The following is a 23,583-nucleotide window of genomic DNA, read 5'->3' as shown; positions in this document are numbered from 1 at the left end:
TTATCCTAAGTTTAAAAACTTCAGATTTCATAGATGTACTCCATTCTTTAAAAAATCCGGATTCTATTTTCGTTTATAAACAATCCATTCTATGGCAACGTAAACATCGAGCCCTATATAATTAGGTTGCCAACTGATAATCCTATTATTCCTATAGCTATAATATTGAGTCCCAATAATCTACCCGCTATCGACTGCTCCTACTACCAAATTTCCTATGAACATTCCATCAGGGAACTGGGGATACTTCTCGCATATCAAAGAGTGCATATCGGCTCAGAAACCGCATTTTTTATCCGATTTGACTGAAATTTCGCATGTAGTGTTCTGTTATGACTTTCAACAACTGTGTCAAGTACTGTCCAAATCGGTCGAGAAACAGATATAGCTCCCATATAAAACGATCTCCCGATTTGACTTCTTGATACTCTGGAAACTTCCATTTTCAACCGATTTGGCTGAAATTTTGTGCATAGTGTTCTGTTGTGACTTCTAACAACTGTGCGAAGTACGATTCACATTGTTCAAGAACATGATAATGCTCCCATATAAACCGATCTCCCGATCTGACTTCTTGAGCCCTTACAGACCACGATTTTTATTCGATTTGGCTGAAATTTTGCATATCTGTTATGACTCTCTACAACTGCGCCAAGTACGGTCCAATTCGGTCTATAACCAGATGGGCTCCCATATTTTAGCAGAATCCATGGTGGTGGGTTCCCAAGATTCGGCCCGACCGAACTTAGCACGCTTTTACTTGTTTTATTTTACACTTTAATTTTATTTTCACAATAAAACTTCCAACTTTCCTGCCCGAATGCTTCTAATCGACTAAAAAAGCAAACAAAGCCGGTAAACACAAAATTTGCCAAGCGCAAACCGTTGCAAAACAAAAACAAACAAAACCTGTATACAAACCAAAAATAAGCTAGTACGATAATGTGCAGAGATTCTGAAAAAACTCTCAGCTGATGCACGAAATACGAAAAATTACGAAACAACAAATCCTTTACGATTATGTGCAGAATTTCGGTACAAACGCAATCGGTATACAATAAATTGACCAAGTCCGAGAATGTGCAGAGATTCTGAAAAAACTCTAACCTAATGCTCGGAAATACGAAAAAATACGACGAGACAATAAATTCCCTTACGAGTATGTGCAGAATATTTGCAGATTTTCGGTCACAACCATAATAAATCGGATGCATTTCTAAGGGCAATTTTGAGAAATCGGCAAATTTTCATATATAAAATATCAGAAAACTTCGGAAAAACTCTGACTTCAGAGCGCTCGGCAAAAATTGCTCACTGGGCACGTGCATTTTGCGGGTAGACATCATTCTGTGGGTAGACATCAACACAAACATATTAATAAAAGCTATTTACCGCCCACCAAATTTGAGTATAAAACCCTTTTAAAAAGAGTTGGACGAATCCCTAAACAGTATAAACAAGAAGCATGTGTTAATTTTTACCGGATATACAAATATTGACATACAAAAGAGAAACTGCAACACAACCAAATATCTTAGAACACCCTCTTCGCGTGGGCTGCAATGTATGGTGGCTGAGGCAACAAGAGAAGGCACGAATACCAATAACAAAACGTCCATAGACCACTTGTTAATGAGGTGCAACAGGAAGAGAGAGAGAGAGAGAGAGAGCGCGTATGCAGCAATAAAAAACAGCCATAGCAGACAGCTAGGCAATATTTGGATGTATGGATCATAAAAGAGAAATAAACACCATAATCAATAAAAGTAAACATAGTGATGCTAAAGTAAACATCAATACATCGATAGTTAATCAATTGAAAAAATACACGAATTGGTCTTCACTACGAAATGAAGCAACAAATGCCAATGAAATGTTTGATAAAATCGATACTAATTTCGAAACAATATATGAAAGATCTAAACACACAGCAATTAAATGAGTTAATAAACGTAATCCACGCCGGTGGCTCAATGATGAAATAGTAAAATGTTGTGAGATCAGAGATAAACTACCCAAAAAAAAATAAAGTACGAGAAACTTGGTAAACAACTAACCGAATTACCTGCAAGAGAGTTGGTGAGTCCGCAATTATTGGCAAATTATTTTGCCCATTCTCTTGAAGGAAACATCTAAAGAATGTTGCATCCTTGGAACATCATAACCATGAAATAAATTTGCAAAATACAGTGTCTATAGGAGAAACTGGTGAAGGGGAAATATTGAATATTTGAAAATCTCTGTAGATGGAATCAGTGTTAAAGATTTAAAAACGTATGCTGTTAATCCTACGCAAACAATAACATCATTTATAAACATGAGTTTAAATGCAACCTTAATTCCATATCTTATAAAAACTGCTATCGTTAGGCCAATATTTAAAAATTGAAGTAGATCTGACTTTAATAACTATTGGCCAATATCAATCCTATTTGTGGTAGAAAAAGTCTTGGAGGAGATCGTGGTCAGAAGGCTCAACAGTTTCCTGACAAAATACCGCATAGTGAATAAACAGCAGTTCCGATTTCGGAAAGGGAAAATATTAACCAGCGCTACTTGGGCATTTTTGGAACCACATCAACAAGAGATGAAATGTGAACTATCACTGCTTAGCACTATTTATTGAGGCTTTCGTCACGTTATCGCATACACAATTTATTAATACACTTAAATAATGTGGTAACGGAGGAAATTGCCAAAAAACAGCACCGATTTTCCCTACGCTGATGACACAGCAGTTATTGTGGAAAACTAAAAACTTAAGGAAGCCGAATAATTTATGCAGAATGAGCTCATTATTCTCAGCAAGTGGTGTCACAATCACGGCCTTATAATTAGTTCCAACAAACCTAAAGTGATGCACATCAGACCTAGGCACAAAAATCCAATTTAAAAATTGTGATTTTCTTCATCGATCCTGTACATTCAAATATAATCAGACTCTAAATGACCAATGTGAAACAACCCTAGAGTTTGTTGAAAAATATAAATATCTAGGTGTACACTTAGATCAAAACTTTAAACGGAAAGCACATATTGAAGAGCTAACAAAAAAGCTCAGAAAATGTATGTTTGCACTGTACCACCTTATTAATTGCTCGTCGTACTTTGTTCTAAGGCAGGTATATTTCTCTTTGGAGGAATCTCAACTGAGACATGGCATTTCTATATGGGGAAAGTCTTAACATTGTAGAGTATTGTAGAAGAAAATGTGTCAAAATAAATTGGTAGAACTTTTAAATAGAAATAAAACGAACGAATGCCAACCAACCAACAAAATCGAAACAATAACATAGAACTCACACCATTTATAAGACCCTTTACCAGTCACAATAGGAACACAAGAAGCAAAAATACGAAGTTCCCAAATATCGCAACGATTATGGAAAATACTCTCTGGAAGTTACTCTACCAAATTTTTTTTTTAATTAAATCGACAATATATAGTAATAATAACAATAGCTTTAAAAGATGTAAAATGATAAAAGATTTCCATTGCATTTTCTTAATTGTTTTTTTTTCTTTTCTTGTTTTTTTGTGATTTTAAAAATTTTAAATTTATTTCATTTCTTTTTTTTTTTGTAATTTTTAACTTTAAACATATTTACTACACAATAAACATATTCTAAGAAAACTTTTCAATTCATAATCATGAAGAAAAAATAATAGTTAAAAAATAGAATTATTATACTACAGCTTGGCTGATATACATCCTACAGATAAACCGATATGTTTTCCTGGGATATTATATAACACAAATTGTAAGAAGATGAAACATTTTAATAAATGGTAATGGGCCCCCATTTTTATACTGAGTATCAACGGCGTGCTGCATAGCGACATCACTTGGTAGAGAAGTTTTAACATGGCAGAATATCTGACAAATGTAGCCAGCATTAGTAAGGGGATAACCACCGTTGATAAATTTTTCTTTTTTCTGATTTTAACGCCGGGATTTGAATCCAGGCGTTCGGGTTGATTGGCGGACATGCTAACCTCTGCGCCAGGATGGCCGCCTATCGACTGCTATTCATCTATATATCCGTTCGCTCTAGTGTCTTATTTGCTTTTGTATCCTACTTGCTGTAGCATCGGATGCGCTCCAGCATGCTGTGCCAGTCTCTTCTTTATTCTGTTTTGCTCCTATATCCTGCTTGTTCTAATACCCTGCTTTAATGTTGTTGTTGTAACATTGTTTTGTGCTTTTAGGCGGCCGCCCTAGCAGATTAATAGGGTCAATCCGGTATCTCAACATCTTGTTTGCTCTAGTACCCTGTATTAAGATCAGGGGCCTAATTCTCGTATACGCAATTGACTTCTTACAATCGATATTTGGATTATGGCATCCGTTATTGATGTATTCTATTCGCAACTTCGATAGAAATGTCCGAGTTTTTGCCCGCAGCAATTTACTTATCATATATAGCCAATTTTTGATTTTGTTCTATTTTCGAGAAATTAGGCAAAAAAGTATTCATTTTATAAAATTAAACAGTAATTATAATCACCCTTAATCCCGTTGTCGAAGACGAAGATCGACTGCAATCGTAGACGAAGGCGAATTTCACACTTTTTGGTATTTTGTAACTTACTCGCCTTCGACAGTTTGATAATAGAAAAATATTGTGGTACATAGAAGTAATTATATAAAAGTGGGTTCCATACTCTTTCGACAAATAGGTGCGATGTAGTTTAGAATTCAATTAAATTATATATGGATCGTTTTCGACAAATTTGACATTCGAATCGACTTATGTGATACCAAAAATGTAAACGAATTTTCGTCTTCGACAACGATAATACCATTTTCTAGAATTTTGGACATTCGACTACGCCATCTTCAACCGGAATAACGGGGAATACATTCACATTGTTAATCCCCTAAGTTGGACAAAAAATAACTTTGTGTTTAATCTAAATTTGGCAACGCAAATTATCGAATTATCTACAAACATGACCAAACAAAAAATTTTGTCATTTAACCACTAAATTTGATGCAGCAGTTTATTTCTTCAAGGAAAAGCTTCTAACTGTATCAATTGAAAGAAGGTGCAGATATTAATCCGCCCCATGCCACAATGGACATACATCTAACACGTAACATGGACGTAGTGCCCAACATCTGTGAGTCAGTACGCTCCTGAATGTGACACTTCCAATTCAATTTTCTGCCCAATACCACATCTAAGTATTTGACCTTGTCAAATATTTAAGGGAACGTGGTGCCCACCTTCGTCTTCCACCTGAACAGGCATATTTCAGTCTTCTCTGGGTTAACATTGAGACCTCTGGGTCTGGCCCAGTCATATGCAATATGCAAGATCCTTTCGGCCCTTCTGCATAGCTCGTTCGGCTCCTTACCCCTTATAATTAATATTACATCATCTGCGTAGCAGACGGGTTCAAATCTCTCCTCAGTAAGCATACGTAATAGTTCATTTATGTTGGTCACTCATAGGAGTGGCTATAAAATGCCCCCTATGGCGTACCGTGTGTTTATTTTTCCCTTATATTTATGTCATGGGAAACACAATTAATCTACCTGTTCCTTAGCATATGGTTTATCCAGTCTTTAAAGACCCGGTCCAACCGTTACTGGTCTAAGGATTGTATCAATGTATCGGTCCGCACATTGTTTAACGCCCCTTGATGTCAATGCATACCGCCAATGTGTACCTCTTGGCATCGAAGGATTCTTCTATTTTATGCACAACCTCGTGCAGGGCAGTCTCCACCGACCTTCCCTTGACATAGGCATGCTGTATGTATTTGAGCAGTTTGCTGGATGTCCTACTCTTTATCATGGTGTTTATCACGTTTCCGTAATTATAAACCTTCGATGAGTCCCGTCGTATCCTGTGGAAAAAAGGTTTTCATCAAAAGCCTCCTCTGTTGTCAATGCTCTCACTTCTATGTCGTCTACTAAAGTTTCAGTTTGGACATGGGTTTTTGGGAGAAACTTTTTTATCTTGGCGGCGTCATTAACGCTATCGACAAGTTCGTAGAAAAGCTTCCAGGAGGCACGTTTTGCCGCTTTGGTATTTTTATTGTATTCCTTGAGCCGTGTGTAATACCCATCCCAATATACTTCTGCTTGTTTAGGACGTGCTCTGTTAAAAATCTGCAGACCTCTTTCCCAATATTGCAAATCTCCCCGGTCATCCAGGGGTTTTCTAGGGCTGATTTCCTTTCCCGAAGAGGACAACTATCTTCGGAAGACCCCACCAGTGCAGTCGTAATCCTGTTGACATTTTCATGATTGTCTTCTATGCTTGGACAATCTAAATTTTCTTGCCCAAGTTTTCTTCTAAGTAGTCTTCCGAATTTTGTCCATTTGGTTTTCAACTTATTACGGAAGCTTATCGGATTCGGCGCTGGCCGTGCTATTCTAAACCTAATGTAGCGATGTTCAGATAAAGGGTGTTCCATGAAGACCCTCCATTCCTGAACCTCATCGATTAGATTTTCCGAACATATCGTCACATCTAATACCTTCTCCCTAATCCTGGAAGTCGGTGATGGGTCCGTCGTCGTGTCCCTGTTTGTTAGGCTGTATTGGGTCTCTCGCCGCCTTCTCCTCCCTGTGGAAGATCTCACACTTCTCTGCGATCAAACCTTGATTTTGCTCGTTCATGAATCCCAACATGCGTTCCGTCGCAAATTTACTGTCCCATTCCTTCATGAAGACCGTCGCCTTTGTCTACCTCCGCAGGACACTGTCTGGAGTCTCCATTGCGGGATGGCTGGCTTGGTTTTCCCAGAGTACTTGAAAGCGGGAAGCTCTTTTTCTTCTTCAGCATTTTTGTTGAGTCACCTGCCACTGCACAGCCTGATGTCTCAAAATGAGAATTTTCGCCTATCCTAGTCTTCTCAATCTTGAAAACGACAGCTTTTGCTCCGGTATTGCGCCATGCCGTAGTCTTAGCTAATCTCGTCACGTAGACTTCATCAATGCCAACCACAGGGACAGTTCCTTCCGCCTTCTCCTCCCTGTGGAAGATCTCCCACTTCTCTGCGATCAAACCTTGGTTTTGCTCGTTCATGAATCCCAACATGCGTTCCGTCGCAAATTTACTGCCCCATCCCTTGATGAAGACCGTCGCCTTTGTCTACCTCCGCAGGACACTGTCTGGAGTCTCCATTGCGGGATGGCTGGCTTGGTTTTCCCAGAGTACTTGAAAGTGGGAAGCTCTTTTTCTTCTTCAGCATTTTAGCAATTTTATGCTCTTCAGGAGATCTGATTCTTTTTCCAGCTTCCGAGATACGGATATATATTTGTTTTCTTTGAGGAGCGAAATAAAAGCACGTCCGCTCCACTCAATGGCTACAATAATAATTTTTTACTTACGGAACGGAATTAATCTTCGAAAAAAAACTCGCTCCATAACGGATGCGTTTAATTAGGCCCCCGTATACTGTATGCTCCAGTGTCCTACTACAGTATCTTCCTGCCCAGATTGTTTTTGTGGTGTTTCGATTGCAACAGTTTTTTCTCGTTTATCAGGATTTTTTCTGTAAAGTGCCTATATTGCTCCTGTTCCTGCTCTATATTAGGTTAGGTAAGGTTGAAAAGAGGGTACAGATATTAATCCGCCCCATGCCAATATGGACATACACCTAAGCCAGTAATCGGCTTATTGTGCACTCTAAAAACTAAAATGTTAACTCCAAAAAGAAAATTTTAAGTTAGGAATTCCGTGATACTTTCAATATCCTTAATTGTGTTCCATACCATTCCCCTAAATTGCTTCATGTCTGGTATTGTGTCCCTACCTTAGTACCGTTGTCTTTAATCCGCGAAAGCCGGGCAATGACATAGGAAATGCACCATCGTTCCATCATCTTCCCCACATGCCCTACACATGCTATCATTTGCCGCACCGATTTTACATAAGTGAGCTCGATGTCCGGAGGTCAGTATAGCTCTTGGTATCATAGCGGGTACCAAGAGCTATACTGACCTCCTTCTTGCCTCATCCTCTCACGATCCGTATCACCTCATAGGATTTTCGCCGTCCTACCTACTGTTTCGCTGTTTCACAGTGTTACATGCGCGTTCGTCGCCCATGCCCTTAACTCAGACTGCGTCGACACGAAAGGAATCGGGTTAACCTACTATATTAATAATGCTCCTTCCTCCTGTCGCATTTTAAAGCAATATTCTAATCTTGTCTTGTCTACAAATTGTCTAAGTGAGTCTGAAAGAGACATACACTATTTGGTAGTCTTATTTCGGCGTGATGTGTGGTTCATTTGGTGTCGCCAACTTGATGGCAATTTAGGTGTTTATATTTATTTTGTCTGCTTCATATGTACACACCATTTTCGCGATCCCCATTATATGCATGAACAAGAAAAAAGTTAGCTTATCTCACACATACAAGTGGTGACAAAAGCGAAGATGTGCACTTTTGCCACCACTTATCTAAGCACTAAACCTAGATCAGGACTTGAATGCACTCATATTTCGAGTGCGGCCTTTAATCAATTTCAATATCACATTAATTTTGTTCTTGTTTCTTACAGATCTGCTTACGACACGCATACAAATACAAAAGTGGCAATTAAAAAAATATCACCGTTCGAGCATCAAACATATTGCCAGCGTACTCTGCGCGAAATCAAAATTCTAACACGTTTCAAGCACGAAAATGTAAGTCTGTCAAACTTATGTATTATATATGTATATAACTGTATAAATATCCTTTATTTACAATTGGAGTATATAGAATATATAACAATAAAATATGACCAATGGTTAACTGTTCAGTGTGAACATAGGGCATCAACAAGCTTTCTCCAGCAGCTCTATCGTAGGCCACATCCTTAGCCTGAGTCCACGATATATGGGTTGATTCCAACTCTGTTTTCGTGCAGCGGATCCATGTGTTTTTCGGCCGCCCCTTCCTTCATTGTGGGTTGCAGTCTAGGAGATTTTAAGCTATATCATCGCGCGGTCGGATTTCTACATCGACAGGGGAACTGTTTGTTCTTATTAGCAATTTCTCATTTGAAATACGATTTGGCCAGAACATACGAGGAAGAAGATATAAAAACTTGGATTTTGCGGGTAGTCGCTGTGTCAAGTTCCAAGTTGTACAGCCATATAGTAAAATAGATTTCACACTACTGTTGAAGATTCTGACTTTTGTATAATGTGAGATGTCACTGCATCTCCAGACTTTGTTGAGTTAAAGAAAGGCGCTTCTAGACTTGTTAATACGTACGCGTATTTCTGCTTCCGATCCTCCGTCCTTTGTTATTTTACTGCGGATTTGTCAACGTCTTCAATGGCATGGTCGTTCATAGTGAGCGGTGTCAGATTTTATGTTCCTATCCTCATCAATTTGGTCTTTGCTATGTTTATCCTCAGGCCTACTTTGGCACCATTTTCATTCAGTCGTTTCGCCTTCATGTGTAGTCGATGTCTCCGCGGAAGTAGTTCATAACCCAGCGTTTGCCATAGGTTGCCTCAGCTTTAGTTGCTTCTAATACGGAGTCTAATTAAATGAAAATAGCGTCGGTGACAGGATGCAACCCTGCTTCACTCCTTTGTCGATCCCGAAAGGACGGGTCTCTTTTTCATTGAAACGGAATGAAACTTCAGCTTTCTTATACAGCTCCCTAATTAGTGTCATGATCTTTTCCGGGATGCCCTTATTCAACAGCGTGCTCCACATTTAAGTTCTCGAACCTGTGTCAAACGCACGCTCGTAGTCGAGCACGATGAATGAGTATGCCCCCACTAGGATTACGAGGAGGTGCAGTAGCTAGCCATTTCCATTGCATCCCCTGAGTGACGTATACTGGCAAGCCGTCATCTCTTTAGGGTCAGACCACCAACCCGTAATTCTCACCATCGACCGACCACCCGAGTTCATAACCTCTGAGCGCCGGATGTTTATCAATCAGAAGAAGGCCCATTGGGCTGGCTTCAGAGAGTACATTGGGCGCTTCAGTGAACCGCCACCTCCCTCGGATGTATTAGTTGCCGAGCGGAAATTCCGAGACATCATTAACACAGCAGCTGCTCGCTTTATACCAGCCGGTCGAATACCTGAAATGGGGCCCAATTTCCCGGCGCAGGCAGTGGCACTCTCAGACGAGCGTGATGGGATTCGTTGTACGGACCCCACTAACCTCAGAATCAGCGAGCTAAATCTGGAAATAAACAGGCTAGTCAACGAACATAAGCGGAATTTGTGGCTGGAACACTTGGAGCAATGTAACTTAGGCACCGGCTTAGGCAAGCTGTGGTCTACTGTTAAGTCACTCTCGAACCTCGATAGACGGGATGACAGGAACTCGGCCACTTTTGGCGACGTAACCGTGACTAATCCGAAGAGATGCGCCAGGTTGTTCAACACTCAATTTATTGTGCATCTCGAGAGTGAGAGGGCAAGGAGGAGAGCCATTCGCCGCATCCGTAGTCTCCGCGTCGATGGACAGTCATTACAATTTACCGTGGGCGAAGTTACGAATGTCATCCGTGGCGCCAAATCACCCAAGGCGTTAGGCCCCGACGGAATCTCTACATTGATGTTGAAGAATCTGTATTTACCTAGAGTTGAGTATCTTCTAATGTCCTCAACCTGTAATTGAACACTCTTATAGCTCCCGATGTCTGGAAAATGGCCAGAGTGATCCCGCTACTGAAGCCTGGAAAGGACCCGAGTTTGGGGGAGTACAGACCGATCTCCCTTCTCTCACCAGTAGCAAAGACGCTTGAGGCATTACTCCTCCCGAGCCTCGTAGAAGAATTCCCATTCGCCGAACATCAACGTGGATTTCGGAGACTGCATAGCACAACAACTGCTTTGCCATCACCGCACACATTTGCCGTGGCTTCAATCAGCCCAGGCCATGTGATAGGACGGTCCTCGTGGCACTGGGCCTATCGAAGGCATTTGACACGGTTAGCCATGCCAAACTATATGAGAACATTTCCAACACGTCCCTCCCGCCAGGCCTGAAACGCTGGGTCGCGAATTATCTGTATGGACGCCAGTCATTTGCGGAATTTAGGGATAAGAAGTTGATGCATCGTATACTGATGGTTGATGGAGAAATGATTGCGACCATCAATTGTCCCAAAATACGTGGTGTCACATTTAACAGCTCTTACAAATTTTCCCCACATGCCACAGCAAATTGTGATAAGGTCAAAAGAAACCTTGTTGACCACGTACAAAGCAATTGACCGGTCTGTGGTAAGTTATGCAGCGCCAGTGTGGTCTCGTCAGCTCTGTGACACGTAGTGCCGCCATCCGAACTGCGACGGGCCAACAGCGTTTGTATCCCAGGCCTCTCTGATTATTGGGGCGATCGCTTGAGCTATGGGATGTACCCCACACCGCAACAGTTCAGCAGGTATACTGTCAGGGCCGGCTGATTTACCGTTTTTGAGTGAGACCAAAACGGCTTTAATTGCTTCGCAGATGGGTGGGGCTGTAGATATATCCCTGCGTAGGTTTCGGCGCACAGGGGGATGAGGAGGGTCGGAGCTTGCATCCTCTTTTGCTGGTCCTTTGGAGTTGAAGAAACCGCCCCATCGCTCCAATTGCTGTTCGGGTGTTGTAAATTCCGATCCGTCCTAATCTTTTATTATCGCCATTGGCCTTATATTGTTGCCGCTTATTTGTTTTATTACCTCGTAAACATCACACATATTTTCAATATTAGCGGCATTTTCGCCTACTCTGCCAGCATATTAAAATATATTCGCTTATCTCTGCGAACTAGGCGTTTGACCAGTAAGACGGAGGTGCGATATTCGGTCCTGGCTGCTGTTTTTGTTCCACTTGATTTTGCCCGTAGCAGAGCGTATGCTGAAAACTATAACAATGCAGGTCACAATAAAAACGCTGTCAAAAGATCCCTGTTGACAAATGCGAATCACTTCAATCGTAGTGTATACGGGTTTTGGAGATTATCCGAAATCAATTGGATTTGGGCTGTAGTGCAAACGTGATTTTATTCACAAAAATAGGTCTAATTGACAGTTCTATAAAGGAAATCTGTCAAATAAACCTATTTTAAATCTACATTACACTATGTTCAGACCAAAGCCCATTCATTGGTAACAATTTTTGCTGAACTCGTGAACACTGAACCCATTGAAGTTAGAGTAAAACGAATAAGTTGCTGTTGAGTAGATACTCTTGAAAAACAACAACCATTCAGACCTTGGGAGTATTTTTATCGCGAATTCATAGCTGCTACAGTGAGTTATGAAAAATTACTCGCTGTATATGAAGCGTCTCGATGTCATTTTCACGTTGCCTTGGTACGAATTTCCTACTACGAAAGCAGACAAGAACAAGTAAAAGCGTGCCAAGTTCGGCCGGGCCGAATCTTATATAACCTCCACTATGGATCGCATTTGTCGAGTTATTTTCCCGGTATCTCTTTTTAGGCAAACATATGATAAAAGGAAAGAATTGCTCTGACATTGAGTGATAATATCAAGTTATCGTCCGATTCGGACCGTAATTGAACTGAATGTTGCAGACCGTAGTAGAAGTTTTTGTGTAAAATTCAGCCAATTTGAACAAAAATTGCTCCTCTTAGGGGCTCAAGAAGGGAAATAGGGATAGGATCGTTTTATATGGGAGCTGTATCAGGCTATAGACCGATTCATGAGAGAAGACGTTGTACTAAATTTCAGTCAAATCGGACAATAATTGCGACCTCTAGAGGCTCAAGAAGTCAAGATCCCAGATCGGTTTGTACGGCTGCTATATCAAGTTATGGATCAATTAAATCATATTTGGCACGGTTGTTAGAAGTCATAACAAAACACTTCTTGCAAAATTTCAGCCAAATCGAATAAGATTGCTCTCTCTTGAGGTTCAGAAGTCAAGATTTAAGATTGGTTTATATGGCAGCTATGTCAGGTTATGGACCGATTTGAACCATACTTAAAATAGTTGTTGGAAGTCATTACAAAACACCTCATGCCCTTATCATTTTACCCAAATCGGGTAAAAATTGCGCCTTCTAGAGATGAAGAAATCAAGACCCCAGATCGGTTTCTATGACACACTTAAAACAGTTATTGGAAGTCATAAAGAAAAAATTCAAGCAAAATTTCAGCCAAACCGGATAAGAATTGCGCCCTCTAGTAACTCAAGAAGTTAAGATCCATGATCGGTTTATATGACAGCTATATCAAAACATGGACCGATATGGCCCATTTACAATCTCAACCGACCTACACTAATAAAAAGTTAGAGTGCTTTCGACAGGCAGAGGGACGGACATGGCTAGATCGACTCAGACTCAGACATGACGATCAAGAATATATATACTTTATGGGGTCTCAGAGCAATATTTCGAGGAGTTAGAATGAGAATGACGAAATTTACCCCCATCCTATGGTGGAGAGTATAAAAATATTAGGTTGCCCAAAAAGTAATTGCGGATTTTTCATATAGTCGGCGTTGACAAATTTGTTCACAGCTTGTGACTCTGTAATTGCATTCTTTCTTCTGTCAGTTATCAGCTGTTACTTTTAGCTTGCTTTAGAAAAAAGTGTAAAAAAAGTATATTTGATTAAAGTTCATTCTAAGTTTTATTAAAAATACATTTACTTTCTTTTAAAAAATCCGCAATTACTTTTTGGGCAACCCAATAGTATTTTATCTGAAGCAAAATGTACCCGAATACATGTATTGTACAACGTGCACTCACTGAAATCCGAATCAATATTTCTTTTTGCTGAAGGGCTCATTTTAAGCATTCACTTATCTCCTAACTTGGTGTCTTGTTTATCAGTTTCACTCAGTCCTCAATTGTCTCATAAAATGTTGTATTTTTAAACGAAGAGTACAGTTCTTGAAATATTGTATGATTGTTAGTGTTTCTCGAAAGCAGAAATGAATGGTCTTTCGCAGGCCTTTGGTTCAGACCAAAGCTGTTTTCAGTTTATAATGCTCTGAAAACGACTCGTTTTTCCCTTACAATTTATAAGGGCAAAACAACTTGTTTGCCACAACAACGAGTCATTCAAAGCATGTGAGTCAAAATAATTGCCTAAATTATTATAAATTGCTAAATTAATTATAAATTGCTAAATTAACACAGCTCTGAATAACCTCAAAAATAAAAATCGATTTTTTTTTTCAAAAAAAAAAAAAAAATATGAAATCAACAAAATTTTACAGATAAAGCAAGAAAAAATAAATCCTAGCAATAGTGCATCATAACATTTATGTTGGAGGGTGATAAAGTGCAATTTCCAAAACATCTCAACTAGCAAAACGAGTAAATGTAGACATAGCATTAAGTTTTGTGAATGCAGGTGTATAAATCAAATTTATTAGACTATATTTTACAAATAAATTCATAAAATATAAAAAATAAAAATCGCAGGGTTTCTAGACCATATTGCGATTATTACTATTAATAATTAAATCTGATTTGGTAGAATGTTGTGTTTGCGAAGGCATCCTACGATTTGTGGCAGACTGTTTGGATTAGAGGGGTCCATGAGAGTTGACATCGGCTCGTTGTGTATGGAGGAATGACTTTCTACAAGGATGTGAGAAATACTCAGCTCCCATCTAACATTCAAACTTAAATGACCCTAAACTCTACGAGCGAATTCAACCCTAAACCCTCCGAGCGAAAAGATCATATGGGATTCAGATAAAGACATATTTTATTATTCTGTGTACCATGCTTTCGTAGCAGGTATTTCACTTAAAGCTATTTAATTGTCGAAAATAAATATTCAAAGGATATTTTTGTTCCATATATTGTTAAAAAGGCGCAGCGGAGCGGGCCCGGTTCAGCTCGTTACCTATATAGATTAAAATTGTTTATAACTAATAAGATGTTTAATATGGATTAAAATTTCTAAACAAGATACACAAAATTAATATTCATAAAACCACATTTTATTTCGAGAGAATCGTATGTATATGTCAAAAGTGATCAAAGCAAATAATTATCACCTTGTAAAATTATTTTTTTTATGTATGTATGTTGATATTATATTTTTTGTGTATTTCAGATTATCGACATACGCGATATCTTGAGGGTGGACAGCATAGAACAAATGCGTGATGTATATATTGTACAGTGTTTAATGGAGACTGATCTATACAAATTACTTAAAACTCAGGTGAGTCGATTCCTTTTTTTTTATTGTGTTGGCATGTTTGTTTCACTGAACCACCAAAAATTGATAAATTGTGTAAACCAATTGAACTGTGGAACTAACCACATGTACACATTGATGGAACATTGATGTCTGATCTGTGTGGTGTTCATTGGTGTCACGGGCGGCACCGGCTCTTGCACAAATACTGAGTACCTATGATGTTCGATATGACAAGGCCGGTTATTGGCGCCTTTAAATAACCAATGGCCAACCTGTTGCCGCAGCGATCGGTCCTTTGGACAGGAACGAGTTTGCTCACCTACTGGAGCTTGATGAGGATCGCCACCTCCACATGAAAGTGTGACTAGAACAAAATCTATGGATGAATAAGCCAATAGTCGAAAGCGAATTTAATTTTTCCTGGTATTCTGTAAAGTTTTTGCCTTCGACTCTTTTAGTAGTGGAACCACAATAACACAAAATGTAAAAGAATGTGCATCCATCAAAATAAAAATACATGTTTGTAAATGGGCAGATGTTGTGTTACCGTTGTTTTCAGTAACAATTTGATTATTTATATTGTTTAAACAAAAAAAAAACTGTCTTGCTCATAAAAATATGTTGGAGAGTGTCAATTTTGTTATGCTTGTTATGCGCTCTAAACACTAAAAAGTAACCTCGAAAAAGAAAAGTTAAGTCAGGAATTCCGTGCTGCTTACAAAATACCTAATTGTTTTCCATACTACGCCTCTTAGTTGGTTAATATCTGGTATTGTGTCCCCACCTAAGTGCCGGTATCTGTTAGACACACATGCTATCACTAGCCACACCGATTTTGCACAAGAGAGCATTTTGATTGCAACAATCTACAGTACAATCTTCGTAAAGTGCAGTAAATGTTAGAATGAGTGGAATTAATGTGAGGCCTGAAACTTAGAGTTCTATCGAAAAGAACACCTAAACACGTATGCTGCTCTACAAATTGCACATTCGTCTAACCCAAACCTATATTAAAAACAGGTTCATAAAAACCAAAAGAAATAGTCTTAGATGGATTAACAAAAAGGGATTTGCGAGATGACCACAATAAAGTCTGATCCAATATCAAATTATTTCTATCCTCTAATTCACGGCAGTTATCCCGATCAACACTGAAAAGAAAAAAAATACATCATCGGCAAATAATGAAAAACATTGCATAAGCTAGAATCAAGAAAGTCAGCAATGTCATTAATATACAAAATAAAAAGAAGGGGTTCCAGGACCGATTTTTTTCAGTTCATTTCAACAGACTGCAATCTATTAGTCATAAATGAAAAAAAAACCGAAAACGAAAAATTAGTACTGTGACATATAGAATTAAATGCCTTGGATAAATCCAGTGAAACAAGCACACAAGACTTCATTCAATTCAGGTTACCTCTAAGATGCACGAGGTGTTACAAACGGAATGACGAAATTAGTATACCTCCATCCTATGGCGGAGGGTAAAATAAATACCAATCAATAATGGCAACAAGTGCAAATAGCCAATAAGAGGAGAGACAAGCATAAGATGCAGTGGCATGTGTAAAAGTGTTTCACTGCGAAAGTAAGTGCTGAAGCATAAGGCTGGTACTAGGTAAATTTTTGTGGAAAAATTTCAGAATCGTTCTTTCGGTGGTTAGACAAGGTTAGCACATTTGTTTTTCTTTGGGTTTTTTTGACCAAAATGTTGCCATTTACATACAATAATTAATATGGCATCAAACAATTTATCAGATGCTTACGTGCATCTGTACATACAAATGTGAATGTTTGGGTCGTACTGAAATTCATGTATGTTGTTGTAATTTTAATCAAAATCCACAATTTAAAAAGAGACAAATTCAGCATTTGTTTATAACAATAATAAGATTTTGTAGTATTTTCACTGTTATAAGTTAAATAAGCGCAAAAGCCTTTGTCAGCATCTTTCACTTTTATTCTAATATTATTGTTGCTGTAATTGCAGACCAAAAGTACAAAACATTCTTTCACAAACCTTTTTAATTCGTACAGATTATTTCAGTTGCTTGTTGTGAAAGAAATATTTATTTTTCTTTCGAGTATATTTATTTATTTCTTGACCTTTGGAATTTTATAACTTTGTCTTCTTGGTTTGGCTCGAGGTCATCGAACAATTTACAAAAACAGTTGTTGGTGTTTTATATAATTGTTTTATTTGTAATTTTTACCAACATTTCGACTACCGCAACTATTAACTATTGAAACTATTGCCGGCTTCTTTTATTGGTTTCAATTTGGTTGGTTCGTTTTTCTTTATTTATTTGAGAAAATATATATAAAATAGTGAAAACAATAAGTGCAGACAAAGAAACGTGTTTTGGTATGGAAATAACAACATTTGCTTGCTGTCAAATTCCGCTCGCGGAACAATTAACAATTTCAGCAGATATTCCGAAAGCAGAAAAGAATAATAACCCTAACGCGGCAAATTATCTGGGAGCCAATAGAAATGTCCACTATGTGTGTTATGATGGTTTACAATACATCCACAACATTGATTTTGCAATGAGACAAATCCATGAAGAAGTGCCTAAAAACAAGCACCATATAATAGAGTACAAAAATTAATTCGAATTATCTTTAAAACAAAATGAGAATGAAATCAAAAATCCATGTTCAAAATCTGTGCGAGAAAAATGTTCAGAAAATAACAAGTCTTTTGGAAATGTAGAAGAAGTTGAAAACAAAAAAAAAACGTATAGTTCGACTGAGGAGAATAATACGAAAATGTGTAATGAAATTAAGAAAGCTCTGAGAGAATATGACATATGCTCAATCTGCAAAGGTGTAAATTTGGAGTTGCCAGATGTACCAAAACCAATTGTGGCGAAACCGAAAAAAAAATAGAAACCAAAAATGATCTCAATTTAAAGCTTGATCCAATAAAAATGAATAATATAATTCAATTAAAACAATTGTATATTAAATTAAAAAATTCGCTGATATCGGACCGATAAACGAATTTGTATTATTGATAAACGATTTTGTTATTGGACAAGTTCAAAAATCCAGCTAAAGCGTTTATTAACTCAATAAACCAATTTATTTTAATGTTGTCCCTTCAAATAACATTTTTATCAACCTTAAAAACAAAACATAATTGATATTTTTTGCGTTAATAAAAAACTTTTTACTTCATTGGAGTAAATTGCAGATACAACGTAATATATTGCTTTAAAATATTTATTTTTTTTTTTAAGAAAGAAGAAAAAATTGCATTTCTTTTATAATCCTCTGTTTACTTTCGTGAATACGGTAATTAAAGTGAATCGTAATAAATACAAATCTCAGCATTTTGCGCACAATACTACGAAATCTAGATCCATATGAAGGAATACTGCTTTTGTTATTTTCCGTCACCAACTTCGTTTTCCAGGCCAATATAGTCTCCATAGGGATAATAACACATTAAAAATAAAATAATAGTTTTAAACACCGCGTCTACATTATTCCATGTCCTAAAATTCGTTTGGAATCTATTTCATTTGTTCACATCCTAATTCTTTCTGCTGTACACTAATTTCGCATAGCATTTTTAAAATGTATTGCTTTTACTTAACAACTATCATCCCGGTGGTCCGTTTCGCTACCCCCTTTTTAGTGTTGAACTTCCAAAATAGGTAGTCGCTCAGTTTATATGATTGTCAAGTTTTTGTAATAATTGCCTATAAAATTTCAGAAATCTGTCCCCTTCTGTAAAGAAATATACGAATTAAAACAAAATTTTCTAACCGCCCAATATTTACTGTCCAGGTGTAACCATATCCTAATTTTGAGTGCTTTAGCTCAATTCGCTAAATGTACGATATTAAATAACATTCTGGTCACTCAAAATTTATAGTAAAGATGTACTTGTATCCCAATTTTGAGAGCTTAACTCACTACGTTAAGAAAGTACCATTATGTACGTTTGAGTACCTAAATATACGAATAAAATATATCTTGCAGTTGCCCCATGGTCACGGTACCAATAGCACTGCAATTAGTATGTTTTGTTCCACTTGTATTTTTTTCAAGACTGCAATAATGTTTGTCAAATTGCTTGATTTTAGCAGTCCCCGTTCGCTGTAGGGGAAGGTAAGTTATTATGCACTTTTTGGTACCAAATTGAATGGATAATATAGTCACCCATTATATATTTCCTTCTTGTACCTACATGCCAAATTTCCGAACTCTAACTCCATCTGCACAGAAAGAACCAAATGGTATCAAAATGAACGAATTGTAAATAGATCATAGTAACCCATCATATTTATCCCAGTTGAACCTGCATGCCAAATTACAGACCTCTAGCTCAATCTATAAAGAAAGTACCAAATTGTACTAATTGCTGTACTAAATGTACGTTTTCTCCCGTTACCAGTACTATTTTTCTCATCCAGTTGTCCTTTAAGTAAAATTCCAAAACTCTGGCTCTATCCATCCGCCATGTTCAAAAGTTCACCCATTTCGTACCTTTTTGGTACTTGTTTTAGTACCTAAATGTACAAATTTTCAAAAACTGTCATAGTTACCCCATTAGGGTTGCCACAGTGTACCTAAGTTCCAAAATTCAGAGCTTTAGTTCAATTTACAAATAATAAATACCAGAAGTGAGAAAAGTAGTACGCTCTCACTTCCGGTATTTGAGGATTTTCCAATTTTTTTTTAATATGAGCCCAAGAACAAAATTTTAGCCCTTCCGGTCGGGCTGGGCAAATATAAACCATTTCGTAATTTTCGGTATTTTTTAGTACCAATACGTAAGAATATCACCAAATCCAGGCTTATCCCGTGCCTATGACCCAAGACCAACATTCGTGCGAAATTTCATGAATCTACAGTTGCGGTAAAAATAAAAGCAGCGCAGCAAAATATAAACACTCATTTATTTTATCTCATAACGCGGACTTTCTTGCAATCCGACTGCCTGCAAGTTTGTTGTACGTCAGTGTGAGTACAACACTAAATAAGCTATAATATTGGTACATTTGCTGAACGTGTTGAAGTTATTATGACTATTTTAAAAACATCGCCATATAATAGCAGTGAATAATAAAGTAAGGAAAACATCGTTAAAATTTCAACATTTTCAATCTGAATTGAATTAAAACATTTAGAGAGTAACTCGTATATTATTTTTGGTTAATATTATTCCTATAATTTTTACAAATGTGGGCTGTGGAAAACTTTGTAATGGGGATAAAAAGTTGATATCTAAAGAATAAATTTATAGAAAAAATTCAAATTTTACTGAATATTTCTACAATAATGAAAAGAAACACATTATTATACTAAACCAATGTTAATGTTAACCATACAACTAAGCAGTCGAAGAAAAATATAAATGGAAATGTAAGCACCCGTAATCCCTAACGGACTATGACTGTAATTACAGATAGTGTTTGTCCATCCATATGCGTGGAAATAGTTCGCAAATAAACACTTTTGAGAAAAATACATATCACAGAGACATCAAAGTTTGTAAAATCTCACAATAGTAGGCCATTTGAAAAATAAAGAAACATTCTTCCATTGAATGAATCAAAAATGGTGTATAACTCCTAACAATTTATTTTGTCCTGACAATATGTGAGACGTTCGTAGAAATTGATAATGTAGTCCTCGATATACAACTCAAAAGGAAAAACAAGGTGGATTAAATGTAATGATTTGGAGATGTCTCTCTTACAAAGGTATTGGTGCTATATCTTGATTTCAAAACATCATGGCACATTAGTACTTTTTTGAGAATAAGTAAAACTTTTTACTTTTAATAAATAATAATAAATAAAATTTTAATGCATCTATTAAAAAAAATATTATATGCCTCCAAAAAAAGTATAATTTTGTATATGTAAAAGATTTTACTTTTTTTTGACCGCAGCTTTAGCCGTTTGGGCTGGGTAATGATCAGTCAGTCAGTCACGCAACTCTCTTATATATATAGATTATTATTTTATAAATTACTAACCGATCCGGGCCCGCTCCGCTGCGCCTTCTTTAACTCTCTAATATCTTTTTTTTTTGGGTTGGAACACTTCTTCTGTAGCCTATGTCCGCCAAATCCTGGCGATAACATCGGATAAAATTTAAAGCGGTGGTGATCCCCTCTTAATGCTGGCGACATTTGTCATGCATGGTCATGCAAGAAATTCGCCCCAAAAAGGTGTCGCTCTGTGGCACGCCATTCAGACTCGGCTATAAAAAAAGTCTCTTATCATTAAGTTTAAACTTGAATCGGAAAGCTTTTATTGATGTGTGAGAAGTGTGCCCTTCTCGGTTCCTGGGTAGATTTTTACTCCATTCCCAAATACCTTTCTTTTGAGTCCCATATTATCGTATTGATAAATATTTGTGGTTTAAAGAGACACTTGCCCCTTAATGTAAATATACGATTCGTGCTCTACGTACCCAATAATGGCATGATCGGTAAATAAATTCTGTTTGAGGGTGGGGTGGACCTCAGTGACTTTGTCTTTGAGGTGTTTTCGGGTGAGGCAGTTCCCCAAACACATGGCTCTTCAAATGGGTATCAAATTCGTTTTTCCTCTGAAGTACCTTTCTTTTTTAGCTCTATTTTGTCGTGATTGGTCTATATACCCATTTGAGGGGTTTTGGACGGCCCCCGAGGCTTCCGACTCCGACCCCAACAATAGAAACAATGTTTTGTTTTGACTGTGAGAGTACAAAAAGATCGCATTACTAATCTCCGAGATCTGTTTTTTTGAAAATTAGGGTAATGAGAAGTGCCTTTTAGGGGAGGGATGGCACTCAGACATTTCGACTGAAATATGGATTAAATTCGTGCTGCACTCCCAAATCCATTTAATGTGATCCCCATATTGCCATGGTCGGTAAATATAAACTGTTTGGAGGGTGTTTTGGGGAGTGGGGTGGTCCCCCAAATTCTTAGCCCTGAAAATATATCAGCAACGTGCTCTATTCTCAAATATCTATATATCATTTATTTAAACCCAATATTGCCCTCAAAATTGGATATCAAATTAGTTTTCTAATCTCATTTAAACTCCTTATTGCAACGGTCAGCAAATATGTCCGGTTTGGGTCTTTAAGACCCAAATTGTCTTGGGAGCAAATACGTCCAATGGGGGGTTGTTATGGTGGTAGGACGTCCCCTAGACAGTTGGTCCCTAATGTTGATATCAGATACGTGGTCTACTCCCAAATACCTTTAATTTGAGCCCCATATTTCCATAGTCGGCAAACATGACCGGCTTGGTGGGTGTTTTGGGGGATGGTCGGCCACTCAGTGAGTTGGACTTGAAAGTATATATCGGATTCTACTCTAAAAACCCTCTTATTTGAGCCTCATATTGCAATAGTCTGCAAATACTTCCAATTTCGGTGGTGTTGTGGGGGTGGGGTGGCCCCATAGACACTTTTCCCGAATATTGATATCAGATTCGTGCTTTTCTCCTAAAGACCATTCATTTGAGCCCCATATTGCTATGGTCGTAAATTTGTCCCCTTGGGGGGATGTTTTTGGGGAGAGGCGGCCCCCCAAACACTTGGTTCCGTGTTTAGATATCAGATTCGAATTCTACACTTAAATACCTTTCAGTTAAGCCCCACATTCCCATTGTCAGTAAATAAGTCCTGTTTCGGGGGTGTTTTAAGGAAGGGGTGAACTCCAGAAACTTTGTACCAAATTTAGATATTAGATTCGTATTCTACTCCCAAATACCTTTCATTTGAGTCCCATATTGCCATGGTCGGTAAATATGTTCGATTTAAGGGTGTTTTGGGTCCGACAATTGGATCTCAGAAACGTTTTCTTATCCCAAATACCTTTCCTTTGAGTCCCATATTGTCGTGATTGGTCTAAATATATGTTTGGTAGGTTTTAGGGTGCGGCGGCCCCCCTAGGTACCCCATCCGAAATTTGTATACGAAATTTTTATGTTTAGAGTACTATATGAGAGCACACAAAATTTCGCTTGAAACACATTACCCATCTCCGAGATCTGGCGTTTATGAAAATTGGGCTGAGGGGGAGGGTCCAAATTATGGTGTTCCGCAGGGATCTTTTTTAACGCCACATTTGTATAACATTTTTATGTGTGATTTCCTCCACAACTCGGAACATTCAACGGATGTTTTGTACGCGGATGATTCTCTATTATGCTGTCACAACGAGTCGCCAGCATGTGCTTTGATACAAATCTCGCAATACCTCCGTGAAGTTAAACTATTTTATGATAAATGGGGTATGAGAATAAAACTTCAAAATGCGAAGCCATTTGCATAAAAAATGCATCGGGAAAATGCAAGCACTTTGTTGTACCCGAGAATAAATCCTTGAAGCTAGTTTTAAATGGCATTGAAATTCCATTTAAAGATTAAGTTAAATATTTGGGTGTAGAGTTTAAAAAACTTTTTAAATTCAATGTACACGCAAGAAAGCTCCGAAATAAGGCCGAGGGAAT

General features: G+C 37.8%; 1 protein-coding gene across 1 annotated transcript in view; it reads left to right on the top strand.

Moving 5' to 3' along the window:
• Positions 1-23,583, top strand: part of LOC106081155 (mitogen-activated protein kinase ERK-A) — a 90,713-nt gene that overhangs the window by 7,104 nt on the left and 60,026 nt on the right. The window contains exons 2-3 of the mRNA XM_013242937.2: positions 8,527-8,653; positions 15,017-15,127. Coding sequence (XP_013098391.2) covers positions 8,527-8,653; positions 15,017-15,127 — 238 coding nt within the window. The remainder of the gene's footprint in view (positions 1-8,526; positions 8,654-15,016; positions 15,128-23,583) is intronic.

This window comes from Stomoxys calcitrans, chromosome 3 (assembly GCF_963082655.1).
Source record: "Stomoxys calcitrans chromosome 3, idStoCalc2.1, whole genome shotgun sequence".
Classification (NCBI taxonomy): Eukaryota; Metazoa; Arthropoda; class Insecta; order Diptera; family Muscidae; genus Stomoxys; species Stomoxys calcitrans.
Note: the sequence above shows the minus strand (reverse complement) of the source record. Positions and strands in the feature narration are given on the sequence as shown.